General features: G+C 45.0%; 1 protein-coding gene across 1 annotated transcript; it reads right to left on the bottom strand.

Moving 5' to 3' along the window:
- Positions 1–526: 526 nt before the first annotated feature.
- LOC121355114 (gamma-aminobutyric acid type A receptor subunit pi) lies at positions 527–14561 on the bottom strand. Its single transcript, XM_041470308.1, is given in 9 exon segments — positions 527–2465; positions 3359–3552; positions 4094–4246; positions 5493–5630; positions 8292–8374; positions 9202–9419; positions 11092–11159; positions 13073–13179; positions 14500–14561. Coding segments are annotated over 9 exon segments (1338 nt in total). The 3' UTR covers positions 527–2150.
- Positions 14562–14608: the final 47 nt, after the last annotated feature.

Raw genomic sequence — 14608 nt, 5'->3', positions numbered from 1 at the left:
CAGGGGGACCTTGTGGCTCTGCACAGCTCCTGACAGGAGGGGACAGCCGGGGGGGTCGGGCTGTGCTCCAGGGAACAGGGACAGGAGCAGAGGGAACGGCCTCAGGCTGGGCCAGGGGAGGCTCTGGTTGGATATTTTGGAAAATTTCTTCACTGGAAAGGTGGTGGCATTGGAACAGACTGCCCAGGGCAGTGGTGGAGTGCTCATCCCTGGAGGGATTTAAAGGCCATGTGGATGTGGCATATGGGAACAGGGTTTAGTGATGGCCTTGGCAGGGCTGGGGGAACAGCTGGACTCGATCATCTTGGAGGACTTTGTACAAAGAAATTCCTTTTGTTAACATTAATATTTGGTGGCTAGTGTAAAACATATAAGGGCATTTTAGTTGGGTTTTAAAGAAAGAAACCAATACAGAGAAGAGATAATGATTTTTTTTTAGTAGAGAATCTCTCTGAGGGCTTGTGTTCATATCACAAACATTCACTTTATTGCATTTTATGGAATGGACTTCAAATGCCAGTATATACAAGCCAACACTTCATTATTGGAGTTTGTGTTTATCCACTTGCCATTGTCAGCCTGTTCCCCTCTGTCTTCTTGTGCTGCTCTTTGTAAAAGTGATGATTTATGAATATGTGGGTTAGATCCCTCAAAGTACAGTGTGGTGAAGTGGTTCAATAAAAAGTTATTAAAGTAAAAAATCTATAGTTTCACGTGCTCTGTTCACCTTCTCTAGGAACCCCCAAGAAGAGATCCTTAAGCTAAGCAAACACTGCATGCTGAGATTGCAACATAAGCTACAAACTGAGGCCTCACCCAGCCAGAGCTCTGCTGGATGGAGCCACTGCAGGCAATTCCGATTCTGCCCACATAACTGCAGGATTGCCCTCTCTCAGTGATGAAAGCAGCACAGACCAAAAAGGGAGCCGGGTGGGGCACCCATAAAACATTCATTTTACAATCAGCAAATAAAGACTTCCAGTATTCTTAAGCTACACAGTACCAAATAGCATTTGGTTCTTAATTGTAACTGTGTGGCCACATTTCATTTATCTTTAAAAGAAAATTTTGGCTTTTGCTGATTGCAGGATAAACAAAGCTAACTTCGGGCATTTCCAGAGCCCACTTAGAATATGATTTTTCTCAAAAAAGTAACAGTGTTTCAGCCTAAAAGTGAAAGTGTGAGAGTGAAAGGGTGATTTAGACTAGCCTACCCCAACCCATGCATGTTTTTCACCCAGCAGCACTGTTGACTTGCCACAGCTGCACAGCCAACTAAAGGAGGGGATGACAAATGGCCACTTGTGCCTATGGCTGGCAAGGAGAGAGAGCTGCTTGTAGCAGTGAAGGCCGAAGGAAACATTCTCCAGGACAAAAAATAATTTGTGAGGAAGACACGGAAAGCGGTAGAATATGTTCACATGCAGTACAGCAGGAAGAGTATAAGAGATGGGTTACAAAATTATTTTGCTGCCTCTATTTCGTGTTCCCAAATCTCTGAAAAAATGCAGCTCTACAAACAACAACCTTCCATCTGCCTTGGGGATGGAGGACTTCAGCAAGTGAGGGTTATCTCAGTGAGTTACAGACTAAAATCAATGAGGCACCACTGTGCAGTACTGAATCACCATCCTGGCATTGCACCATCCAGGACAAAGCAGCATCACGCACAGGAGCATCCCACTGCCCTGCACTGAGCTCCTACTGCTGCCTCAGGGCTCTCACTGCAACAGAGCAGCTATTGAAGCAGCAATCACAGTCCCTCTGTTCTCTCTGGCAAACAAAGAATAACAGTCATGATCTTATACATCCTCTGGGACATCTCAGCTTGAAGGTTCCAACTTGCTCCAAGCTACCAAAATAATTCTGCCACCTGTAGTGCTCTGTAGCTGCCAGTGCAGTCCTGCACACCCACCTCCAGCCAGGTGAGGTGTGGAATGAAATGCAGCTATGAGCAGAAGAGCCCAGCACAGTCACTCAGTTGAACAGCTGCTGTCAGAGTCAGTGCTGCTGATGTATGCACACCTCACACACTTCTGCTGGGTACCTCAGGAAACACAAGGAAGCTTTTTGTCAACATTGAATTCACTGAGGTTATGTATCACAATTCCTCTCCTGCTGAAGTAGGAGAATGAAGCAACTAATTTCTACTAAAAATATAGATAATAAGCCCAATAAAACACATTGACCACCATGAAAAACAAAGGGAAAAGCAATTTGGAGTAGTGGTCCACATTGCCAGGGTTCTGAATTGTGAAATAACCAATGATCCTGTGCATTTTGTTCCTTAAGACACATTTGATTTTCTCATGACTTTTCATGGTCAAGTCACTGCAGTTAACATTATCGCTGGAAATCTCAATGCTTGTGAAGCTGATTTTCTGTTCATAGCTGGTGATGGAATTTTTGAGGATGTTGGTGATGTTAACTTCTTCTATTTCTTCAGTCAGTTCATTTGCAGGCCCCTAGGAAACAAGAGTGCACAGTTTTAAGGTCTGTCTTCTGCTGCAGAGGAAGAAGACCATAAGGATAAAGACATAAGAGTACAGCTTCACATGTGGTCATCCCAATACTCAAACACACCTTTCACTGCTGCCTACTCCTAGCAGGGCCTGAGGTCCAAGAGATGCCTGTTTCCACCACTGTATTTCTAGAGATATTTTTAGATCCTTGAGCAAGTTTTACTCTGGGTAATCCAATATCCATCTCCTACAGGATATCCATCTCTTCCTGTCTACACAGTAGCTTAATGGCTGGGAACTCAGTATTGGGGTGGGAAACCTCCTTTTCCCCTGACAGGATTTGGGCCCTTCATGAAACTGGACTACAGTCATACATGATTATTTATTATTTCTCACACTAAAGCAGAGCTCTTGAACAACTCACTCTCACAATCCCCACATAACACTGTGGGACAGATGTTTGGAAGCATCTTCTGGGAAGGGAGGAAGAAGGCTTCAGCTTTCCTCTGGTAGAGGGAAGTACCCCCCTTATTGGAGTTGTTTGATAGAAGAATGAAGAGTTGTGTTATCCTGGCTCTTCTCTGAGTGCATTTGAAAGGAGCAGTGGTGCTTCCTGCTCACATGAGCTCAACTCAGGGCTATGGACCCAATCCACTGCCAGGCCCAAGTGCCTTTTTGGATGTGGTCCTGTGAACCCAACAGAAGTCTGCCAGAGACACAGTATTCCTGTGCTATTCATGTGTTTGTTACACACAAAAGTTTAGATTTAGCGCCAGTTAGGAGGAGCATTGTTGATGTATCCATAGCAAGAAGACAATTTGTCTTGTTCAGTTAATGGAGAACTAATTGCTACCAGTCCAAGACCACTGGCCTTATTAAGGAGCATTGGACCTTACCTCTTCTGGTACTTTAGCTGCACACTTCTGTGAGGAGCTGTAGTGAGCCACTGCATATTCCACAAGGGCGCCAAAGATGAAGCTGAAGCAGATGCCAAGATAAACATCAATGGCCTTAATGAAACAGTTGATTTTTGAAAGTGAACTTCGTGAGCCGATCATCAGAGTTGTCATGGAAAGCACTGTTGTAACTCCTTGGAAACAGAGAGTTACAGAGAGTTTTCTTGTGTACACTTTGGAGAAGTCTTGGCCTACGCTTCTGTTCATGTCATTGCTCTCTATTGCTGGCCAGTTAAAGCACATCACTTCTTACCAAATCCAAATCATCCATCACAGCTACTGAAATACTTTTGTAGCACTCGCTAGCTTCACACAGGCTCTCCCTGCCTTTGGCAGCTTAGCTCCAACAGGCAGTTGGCTCTCTTCTTTTTCATACTTTCAGTAAAAAAATCCCTCCATCCCGCTTTCTCCAAAGCACACCAGAAAGATCCTGTGCCCTGTCCTCTGCTCTCTGCAATGCATCTCCTGAGAGCTTTAGCCACACACAGCCCTGCAGGTGGGCATGTGTCCCTGCCACAGCATCTCCTCCACACCAACCCAGCTCTGCCCTAAACAGCAGAAGGCGAGCACACCATTTATCCCTGAGCAGGTAGCTCAAGAAAAGTACCATCTACCCAGCCTTCAAAGGCTCCTCTGTCTGCTTAAATCTTCTCCATTCCTCAGGCAAGAACTCACCAATGCAGGTTCTTGCAGGCACTGAGTCCAGTGTGATCCAAAAAGAAACCCAGGACAACATGACAAGCAGAGTGGAAGGCACATAGGTCTCCAAAATGAAGTAAAGGATGTTTCTTTTCAGCTCAAACTGTAATATCAATCGTGGGTAACTGCCTGTATATGAAAGCAAGAGTCTTGGTGAATGTGAGGTTCCCAAGGACCCCCGAAGTAAAACTGGGACAGCCCAGCACCAGCACCAGCTGATGGAGCTCAGCAGAGCTTATGCAGGTAACACACCTGACACAGGAGGACACACACAGCACTGACAGGCAAAGAGGCGTCTGAACAACCCCATCTGCACAGCAGATGCCTTGCAAAGGGGCTCCTGCCCCTGAGCATAGCAGGAATGTTACAGCAGGGCCTCAGTTCTGAGTAGAGCAGGGCTGAGAGAGCTCACCTGCTCTTTCACACTCAGCACAGCACCTTTCCCAACACCTGCTCTGAAGGGCACTGCCAGGTTCAGCCTTACCTGATGGCTGAAAAACAGACAAAACATTTGTCTCTCGATCTCAGCAGGGTCTGGCTCACATCCCAAAGCACCCCTGTGCCTTATCATCACAGAAAATCAGACTTCCATTTTCATTAGTGATTTGTGATGTTTGATAATGGTATATTTTTGAGTTCTCTATCTTTTACAAAACAATTTGTTGTAAATACTGACATAAGGGTTCTGAGGCTGGATCAGTAGTGTTTTCAGGATGTATTTCTGCTCTATAAACAATAATTCCCTTTGATGTGTAGAAACAAAGTCCATGTTGTTCATGGACTGTGTATGCAACAAAACAACAAAATGCTGTTATTTTAAAAACCTTGTAATTCTAAGGAAGTTTCGCTCCCTTTCATACTATCTGTAATTGGAGAAAAGAGTATTTTACACTGATAATGAAAAAGACATTGAATTCTGATCTACAAAAATATGTTATTCCATCATGATAGAATTGTAATTTACAAACAAATGTATATTTAAAAAATTAATTTTACTCCTAGTTAATGTAAACATTGCTCTGTGCAGTATCTATAGACTGCACACCTGGATAGAAGGGATAGAGTTTCTTCACTGGATAGAAGGGATAGAGTTTCTTCAGGTGTGTGTAGAGGAAAATAGGAAGAAGGAAAAAAAATTAAATCCATCAAATGAATACAGCATATTTTAAACTTCCATCTTTCTATGGATTTCCATCTTACAGAATACCCTGACTGCAACTAATAGGATGTCACCACCTTTCTGTTCATCTCTTTTTGTGAGATTAAGATCTGCTAAAGGCTTTATGGTTCAGGACTGATCCTGGCCCACAGAAGGAGAGGAGACGGGATGGGGAATACCAAGAGCTTTCCCTGCTTTTTTCTCTCCCAGATTTACCTGTCTCCTGCTGTGACTTGGAGACCAGGGTGTGGTAGCGCTCCACCGTGTACTGGGAGAGCCGCAGCTTCTCGATGCCGTGCACAGAGTTGTTTCCCTTCAGCCAGGTGAAGGTGACATCGTTCTCATCATAGCCCCCTGAGGAGAACACAGACACTGTGTGGCTGCTGTGGCCAGGGAGGGCCCAGCTGTGCCCTGCTCTGCCTCCTGCGGGGAGCAGAACCCTGACCCCAGCACGGCAGACCGGACAGAGGCCCCTGAGCTGTGTCTGACCACGTGGGCTGTGCTTCCTTCACTGCCCTTGGTCTGCTGCTCCAGATGTGGACAGGAACACACACCTCTGGGAATGACACACGAAGTGCAAGGCTGCTGAGAGCCTACTGCAGTTGTTTACATGGGGTAATCATGTTTCCAAAGATAACCCACTGCTGTCACACACAGCTTGATTACATACAATGGGATATTAGTACTGCCGTGGTTAACCCTCAAACACAGTCTCTCTCTTCAGGCTGAGAGGAGAGAAGGAAAAACACAGTGGCTAAGAAAGAGAATTCAGATCCCACTGAGCCCCTTACCACGGAGCAGAAGCACATTTCACTGAGTCATCTATTTAAGTGTTTCAAAACCAGAAAATGCATTTTCAGTTAGTCAGGAGCTTACAGCTGAGATTGCTATGTGGTTATGAACCAGGCTCCTCTGACTGGGTACATATTGTCCAGAAAACCTGCTCATAAAAACAACTTTTTCCACACATCATTCCTCCTATCCTTAAAGACATTAAGTTACTGAGGACAAATAAATGCACACAACATTTACATTAACACCAAATTCCTGCCTCAAAGCAGTGGGACTCCATATATGCCATGTGAGTGTGTGCCTCCAGGGATGACATAACCTCAGGTTAGACTGAGGGAGACCTCAGTCTGAGGGGTAAATCTTGTACTGAGTTGCCAGCCTGCCATTCCCTTCAAAAATTTGACTTAATTTAGTAAACAAGTCCATCAGTTTCACTGATTTAATTCTTTTATTAAGAGCCCTTCTTTAAGACCATGAGTAGAGATGCTGTGATTCTGATAATAACCCATTTGTCCTGGTAGAAGGAATCAGATGAAGTTGCAGCTCTATTTACATCTAATTGTGTTTTCTTATTAGACACAAATTACCAGAGCTTGGGTGTGATGAACTCCTAAATTAGGTGTCCGGAGCATGAATCCCTGAGTAGAATCTTAAGCATGTGACTTTTCAAAGTTCCTAAGTGGTTTTATAAATTGTGGTTAATCAGGAAAATCTTATAAGTGATAGATTGTTGTTAATTCATCTGGCGTATATTTAAATAGCATTATTTCTGGGCACTTATCCTAATGAAATCTCCAGTGGGCAATATGTATGTAATTTCATTGGAATTATACAGCAACTGAGCATGATGTAGGACCCAATCAGTTTTAAACCAGGCCTAAACACGCTCCACTTTAGCAGAAGAGGCCAATCATTATTATTTCAGGAGCTAGTCTTTGTAATAAAGTTAACCATGGTGAACTAATATGATTTTAATGTGAAAATAATATGTGCTTCCCTACGTGCTTCATGCTGCAACCCCAGAAGTTAAAAATCTGGTTTTTTCCATGCTGAGATGGTGGAAGTTTGGTTTTGTGTCATGCAGCAGGAACTGGCTGCCTGCTCATCACAGGTCTGCAGCAGCAGTGCTGCGCTGGCTGAGCTTTGGGGCAACAACCCTGCAGTGGCCCACATGTCCTTGGACCCTTTCTCAGCCAGCACTGCCTTAGGCGAGCTTTTAATCTAACTGAGAGCAGAACTCACTGATAATTCTCCTTATTATTATAGTCTTATTGAGACTTCTCAGTCTGACACTCTTCTGTTGACAAAGGTCCCATCCTCTGTATCCTCTCCTGTGGGAGGATGGAATGTAGGAGAATAGAGATAGTGCTGAGGGCAATCTCACCCCGAGGAGCTGCAGCTATACTAATTACCAAGGAGCAGGAATGGGCCTGCCCTTAACAGGTCACAGCTATGTCCAGTAAGGATGGGCACTATAAAAGAGTGGGTTAGGGAGTTGAGAGGAGAGTTGGATGCTGTGCTGTGAGGAGGAAGGGTTAGGTAGTTGTGAGAGGGGCAGAAAGGGTGAGTATGTACTGTGAGGGACAGAAAGGAGTCAGCATTGTGAGGAGCTGCCCATGAGAACTCACAGAGAAGGTATGAAGGTTTTACAATAAGGTAATGACACCCTCCCTAGTGGGGGGGCAGGTATCACAAACCTGGGTTTGGCCCTAATTTCAGCTCATGAGTTTGAGAGTCATGTTCAACTCTAATTCTAACGAGAATCACCCTTCCCCATGTCCTCTTACAGTGGGGATTTGGGGGGTGCAAGAGGTATTAGCTACCTAAAAATGTGAGAATTGTTCCTTCTTGTACTCTATCACAGGCACTTATCCCGCAAGTTAGTTTTGAAGAAGCTGTGTGCTCAAAAGAACTTGAATTTTGAAAGCCAACCAACAACATTACTTGATCCTTTCTGTGCAAGATTGAATTATCTACACTTCAATAAATATTATTCGTTACCACTTTTTTGCATAAACTGCACAGTGACAGGAATTCTCTGGGCTGTGGAATACAGCACAAACATTTGAAGAATGATGACACAGAAGTTGTTTTCTTTTGGACATTATAATTTGCAGGAATAAAAGTCTACTCCAGAAAGCCACCGTGCTTAATCTAAATATTCAATATGTGTAGTTACTTATGAATAAACAAATTTAGAGTTTTCTAGAACATTATACTTACAACTTTCTAGCTGCAGTTGGCATGTTTGTGTGTCCATAGGGTATTTTGACAGGTCCATGTTACAGGCAACAGTAGTAGTGATTCTGTAGGAAGAGAAAGAGCTCTGAAAATTGAAATAAAAGCATATTTTACACAGTAAACTGGATCACAAAGCTCTGCTCTGTCAGTTAGATTATTTGGACCTATGATATGAATTAACTGAGAGCCCTCAAGAACAAGCACTCTCTGCAGCCACCCCAATGAAAATGTAGCCCTAGGAGGAATTTTGCTTTGATCTGGTGGAATATAGAGTGCAAATTCACATTTTTTTCCCATTGCTACAATTTGCTTATCTTAAGGAGTCCACACTTGCGACATGAGGCGCAGTGACTAACTGCACTGTACTCTGGCCTTCTCTGACATGGAGGTAGGTGAGTTTACTCTGCAGCTGAGCTAACTGGGACCCAGTTAATGCAAGCTAAGGGGAGCACTGTAGGAATTGCTAACTCAAGTGCTGTGCACCTTCCTGCAGTTCATGGACAAACACACTTCTTGGTAAAAAACAGAAGTAATCACTACATGGCATTGGATAAACAAATGGTTTCCCACTATCAGTTGAACTTTTACTTTGTGATGTCTTCCTTCTATTCCTCCCCTGCCCCCATCTGACTGGATTTTTCCTCAGTGACACCTAAACTTGTGAGCTTTCTGAGCAGGCCTCAAGATACAGCATGTACTGTGATGGGAGATCCTGATCATTGACTGGCATTTCTGGAAGCCAGAACAGGGGGAAATGGATCAGCAGAGAATGCTCACAGCTGGTTTGCTGACACCAAACTCATGACCTGTGACAGCTGGTACCTGCTCCTGTCCAGGGTAATTCTGGAAATTGATTCTAAGCCAGCAGCAGCAAAGCCAGAGGTGTCCGTACCTTAAGGCGTACAGGACAGTGCCATTGGAGAACAGCCTGACGAGGCGGTTGCCCACGGTGACGTCGTGCAGGAAGGACCTTTTTGACTCCACAATGTAGGTGTCTGGCACCCAGAGCAACTCCACCAGGCGAGCATCCAGTGTGAAGCTCTTGTTGCCATGGAAGACCAGCCGAGGGTCTGTCCAGCGCTGCCGTAGGGAGATGGTGGCTGTGTAATCCTGCCAAACAGAGCAGAGCCTGGGGATGTGTGTCCAGGCACCTGCATGGCACAGCTGGCACACCACGTGTGTGACACGGGACAGAACACATCCTTTTTCAACCTATCATAGCTAAGCTTCAAGCTTCACTTTCATCACAGTTTTATTCACTGTAATATTTCTAATACATTTCTACTCTAAGGTGTGGAGTTTGAGGACTAAAGATTATACTTACAGAACTTTATGTTTTTAATGAGCAGTTATTATAACTGATGCTTTTGTGCCCATTTTGCAGGTAAGAGAACAGATGGGAAGCACACACTTGAGGCTACCCCACAAGTCATTGACATTACAGATCAGTCATTGCCTAGAGCCAGGAAACTTGACATGTACTATAAATCTGGTCACCAAAGAGGCATTGGCACTTTGGAGAAAAAAGGTAAGTGAATCCAACCTGTTATGTGTGGACATCTTAAAAAAAAAAAAAAAAAACCAACAACAAATAAGTAAAAAAAAAGAACTTGTGCCTTCTATTTTAATAGGGATTTTAAATCTAAGAACACTGGGATTAAATTGAGTTTGGCCTGCCATAATCACCCTGAAGCATTGATTGGAGCATTTTCACAGAGCCCCACCAGAAAAGAATAAGCAGCACCCGCTCAGCTCTGAAGCTGATGCTTTGCTGAGTCTTCTGGACACCACAGTCACTGCTGGACTATTCAACTTCCTTCCTCACAAGGGATGCCACACAGGATTGATTTTTTTTCTATTTCCACGGGGTCTGATTTCCAGAAGGTGCTGAGTTTTTGACCAGTAGGACTTTTGGAACTACTTTTCTCTTGTAAGCTTACATTACTATGGCATCTACAGTTGTCTTAGGGTGACATTATGATGCTTGTATTCCTAATTGTCTGTTCTGTTTATGCTGGATATTAAGTTCTGCACCTTAAAGACTGGTTCTGAAAGTGAAGGGGGGGAAAAGAAGTGTGCAGTTTGTTTTCAGAAACTGCACTCACCCCTCCACGTTCCTTTTCATGGACTGGATTGTGTTGTCCACAGCACAGACAGCGGGAGAGAGCTCTCCTTTGCTTTGAGTTACTATTTTTAGCTAGCAGAGGCAGATAAGTTCCCTTCACTGTGTTTTTTTCCTTTTTCTTGGAACTGTTCAAACGTACTGGAAACCTAGAAAAACACCAGGAGCTCACGCCTGTGGCCCACCGGGGCTGGGACGCAGCATTCCAGTGCCGAAGGGATTGGTAATAGACTGAGTGAGCCAAGCTACAGCCCATGAAAAGGACTTTCTGAATTTGCCATCTTTTCAGAAGAGCTAGAGGTTTTATTGTTTAATATTATTATTTTTTTATGCTTGTGAATACTTTGCTTGTTTCTCTGCTTGTTTTTCCACTTATCTCCAAGAAAATATTTTCCCGAACCAGTTGGGGGAGGGGCCACTTGAATCTGCTTTCTAGAGGAGCCCTTGGGAGTTTCCTCCCAAATTTGCCCTAATCTAGGACAACAGTGTGCAGTCATAAAAGAGCTTTGTTTTCATCCCACTGCTGAAAGTGGTCAACAGCCCCCAAACAGCAAAGCAGTTTCAAAATGACCTTTTCTGTGCTGGACACACAGGAATACATCTGAAGTCTCTAAGGCATATCTCAATCTTATCTTGTAAAAGAAAAGTTTTTTCACTTACCATGTCACTCTCAGATATACTAGAAATACTTGCAATGTCCAGACTCATTGCAATTTGTACAGGTTCTCCTGCAGAGGGAATGAAATGCATCAGCAGAGAGAAGTGTGGAGGGCACAGTAAAGCCACGCAGGATTCTGTGCAGGGTGGGCACTGTCCTGAGCCTCACTCACTGTCACTAAAGCTGCAGAGCCCCAGAGGTCAGACACCGTTTCAGAGCATTAGGCTCACAAATTCTATGATCCGAAATGCAGCTGTCACTGTTAGGGAGCTGGAGTTCTATGTTTGGCGGTGGTAGCAGAGGGCAAATACCCATTAGCACTGGCTGCAAAGCTCAGCAGTTTGGATCTGCAGCATTTCAGGGACATTTGCCGTTGGACAGGCAGCCAGGGCCGCTTTGTCCCTTGATCCCAGCCCACACCAGGCACGGAGCAGCCAGGCCAGGAACCTCTGCACAGAGCACTTCCACAGCTCAGAGTGCTGGGCAGCCCCGGTTCTGGGGAGCAGCCACCGAGAGGAGAGAAGGTCCCTGGTTCCCGAGAACAGGCACTCCTGAAACGCGGAGGAGCAGCGGCCTCGGCCCGGCTCCAGCTCCCGCCCGAGCGATCCGCGAACCGAGAGCGCCGGGAGCCGCCGCGAGAGGGCAGCGCCGGCCGCGACACGGCCCACGGCGGGCCGGGGAGCGCGGCCCGGGCCCGGCACGGCCCCCTCTGCCTGCGCCACGACAGAGCGGCGCCTTTCCTCGAGGAACTGCTGAAACGGCTCTTCATCGTATGAATCACAGTGAGGAACGACCTATGGACACACCTCTGAAACTCTTTCCAGGTGGTTTTGGCTTTGTTTGTTTTAAACAGTTCATAAATTCATTTCATTTGCAGAAGATGTGTATTTTTGAAAGCAGCTGTTGTTCACGTCTCTGTCTATTCCGACTCAAGCCCACTGCATTTACTGACCTCAGGGCACAACTGTGAGGACTCGGCCTCCAGGGGAGGTCACACCAGAGTCCCGGCTGGTTTTGTTTAACATTTGCTGCAGAGGCAGTGAATCTCTGTTCTGTTGTAGAGAAGCATCTGCTCAATGGTGTCACAGGATTTAGAGGAGCTTTTCTAGTCCTGCAACAGGCCAGCCATTCTAGGCAGAGCAAGATGGTAAATTCTGTATTGTCTCAGACTTTTATTACCATGGCCAGAAAAAGGAAGAAGCTCAGGACTGTCAGTAGCAGCAGGTCAGTCTACAATGGGAAATATCCATGGCCTTGTGAAAGCTGATGGGAAATTTTTCTGTCAGGCGGGGCTTCATTAATTGTTCAGGCACAAAACCAAAATTAATAGAAATAAAAGCAGTCATTGCTGTTTCTTAAACTTTCAATGATACTTTTCAGGTTCTGAATGTCATTCTGAGAAACCTGTTCCTGTGTGATGACAGCACTAACCTGGAAGGTAGGAGACCTGACACCCAAATTGCTGGATAGCCTCAGATAAGTTCCTAAATTCCTGCCTGCTTCCAGCTCCCCAGTCTCACTAGGGTTTGAAACAGATTTGTGTCACAGTGTGAGGTGAAAGCATGTGTCAGAAGTTCCTGGCAAGAAGAATGGCTTTGTTTCTCTATAGCTGCATAAATAGCTATAATAGCTGTACACGACCAAAAGTAAAGCATAGAATCACAAGGGTCAGCCTCTAAACAAAAGCTTGTACAGTTAGAGCAGAATTTAATTATTTAGTCAAGTCTTTCATAGAGGTGTTAAAGTTTATAAATTCCCTGCTCTTCACCTCACGGCTGGACCTGTTCCCAAGCCCCACACGTATGTGCACCAGCTATTCAAGACATAGTGGCTGCAGAGAAAGGAGGGCAGCCTGGGACACCAATTTAAAAGATTTAAAAGAAACACAACTTCTGAAACTGCAGCAAGGTTAAAGCCTGCTCTCCCCTCCACATGAACGTTATAGACCGATTTTAAATGCTCCCTTGTATGGAGCCAACATACCACCAAAGTAGGGCCGAAGGTATTTGTTGTACCCCATGGTGAGGTTCTCAAATCCAGGGAGGGACGTTGTGCCCCTGCCATGCAAGCTGGATCCATGACCCAGAGAGCTCCTGGGGACACAAACACCAACTGTTACATGCTGGGCTGGGCACATCTGGTGTGCAGCTGCAGCTGCTTCCAGCTTGTGCTCGAACAAACAGTATAAAATAGTTATTAAAACAAAGTAGATAATTGAAATCACAAGCATTTGCTCACATTGCTGTGCTGGCTGAATAATTAGCACCTTCAAGAGGTGGAAAAATGGCAAATTGTCTCGGCTGATACCTACAGGTTGTACACACGGTATCTTAAGAATGTTCTGTTCAAACAGAAAATCAAGTAAGATCTGTAGATCACAAACCTGAGAAGTAAACCCCCATCTCCCCTTCCCACTCTTTCTTGTACAGTCTATATAAGGAATATTATTTTCTTTTTTCCTTCCATTTATAACAACCTGAGACAAATCTTACAGCCCAACAGCTCCTCCTCTCTAATTTCTAGTCCCCTAAATAAGCTTCATCCTCATAACATGTGAGTATCAGCTTCTACAGCTGCTGTCAGGAATCATACTGGAGGGGAAGGGTGGAGGACTGTGCACTTCACAGACACCCCCTCAGCTCTGTGGGCAGTGCTGCTCCAGCTGCTGGGTATACTGAGGGTCCAACTCTAGATTACAATGTCAAAATTTACATTTTGTGGCTGGTCATTGAAGGCAGAAGCTGTGTTATGAGGCTGACAGATCTGTACCCTCACACAGACAGTGAGAGGGATGGGGTTTGGGGTAAAAGGTGAGTGTTGAGGTGCAGGGTGGCACAGCCTCACCTGAGAAAAGTGTAACTGAGTGAAGGGTTAGGAGTTTGTTCTTGCTTTGGGCAGGAGGAGGTGGGAGGCAGAGCCTTTGCTGCTCCCAATGCCAGGACCCTGCTCTGGCAGAAAGCAGCCATGGAGTTACTCACAGCTCTCACCAAGGGTTTTTCTTCTGTTTCCTTCACAGCTGGGTTAATAGCGCCTTGGAGCTGCAGGATTTAGACTAAACAGGACCTTACAGCAGAATCAGGTTTTGCACACTATATATATAAATACTTCAGCAAATGTGGGACTTGTACTACCAAGGATGGTAATAACAGAGCTGGGAGCCCTGTGGGAGGCATTTCTCGTAAAAAACTACAACCCGTGCTGGTTCTGAACAGGAGATCAGGGGTTGCACTCTTCATGAACATAATGTGGTTTAGGGACCTATGCAGATTGCTCTCTCCTATACCACATCCTTGACTGCACCCTGCTACCTTTGGATGGGCTGGATAACTGGAAGCATAGTTTCCTTTTGACCCTTATTATTTATGTGAAACATCATTCAAATGTTCCCTTTAAAACAAAACAAACCCTACACTTACCTTTGGGTTGGAAGGAAAAGACATAGACCGAAGAAGGAAAAATATCTGCACAACATGTCTGGAGATTGCTTCTGTATTTGCTCTGCTTGTCTGTGAAGAGGAA

Source organism: Pyrgilauda ruficollis, unplaced genomic scaffold (genome assembly GCF_017590135.1).
Source record: "Pyrgilauda ruficollis isolate IOZ18807 unplaced genomic scaffold, ASM1759013v1 scaffold105, whole genome shotgun sequence".
NCBI classification, from domain to species: Eukaryota; Metazoa; Chordata; class Aves; order Passeriformes; family Passeridae; genus Pyrgilauda; species Pyrgilauda ruficollis.
Note: the sequence above shows the minus strand (reverse complement) of the source record. Positions and strands in the feature narration are given on the sequence as shown.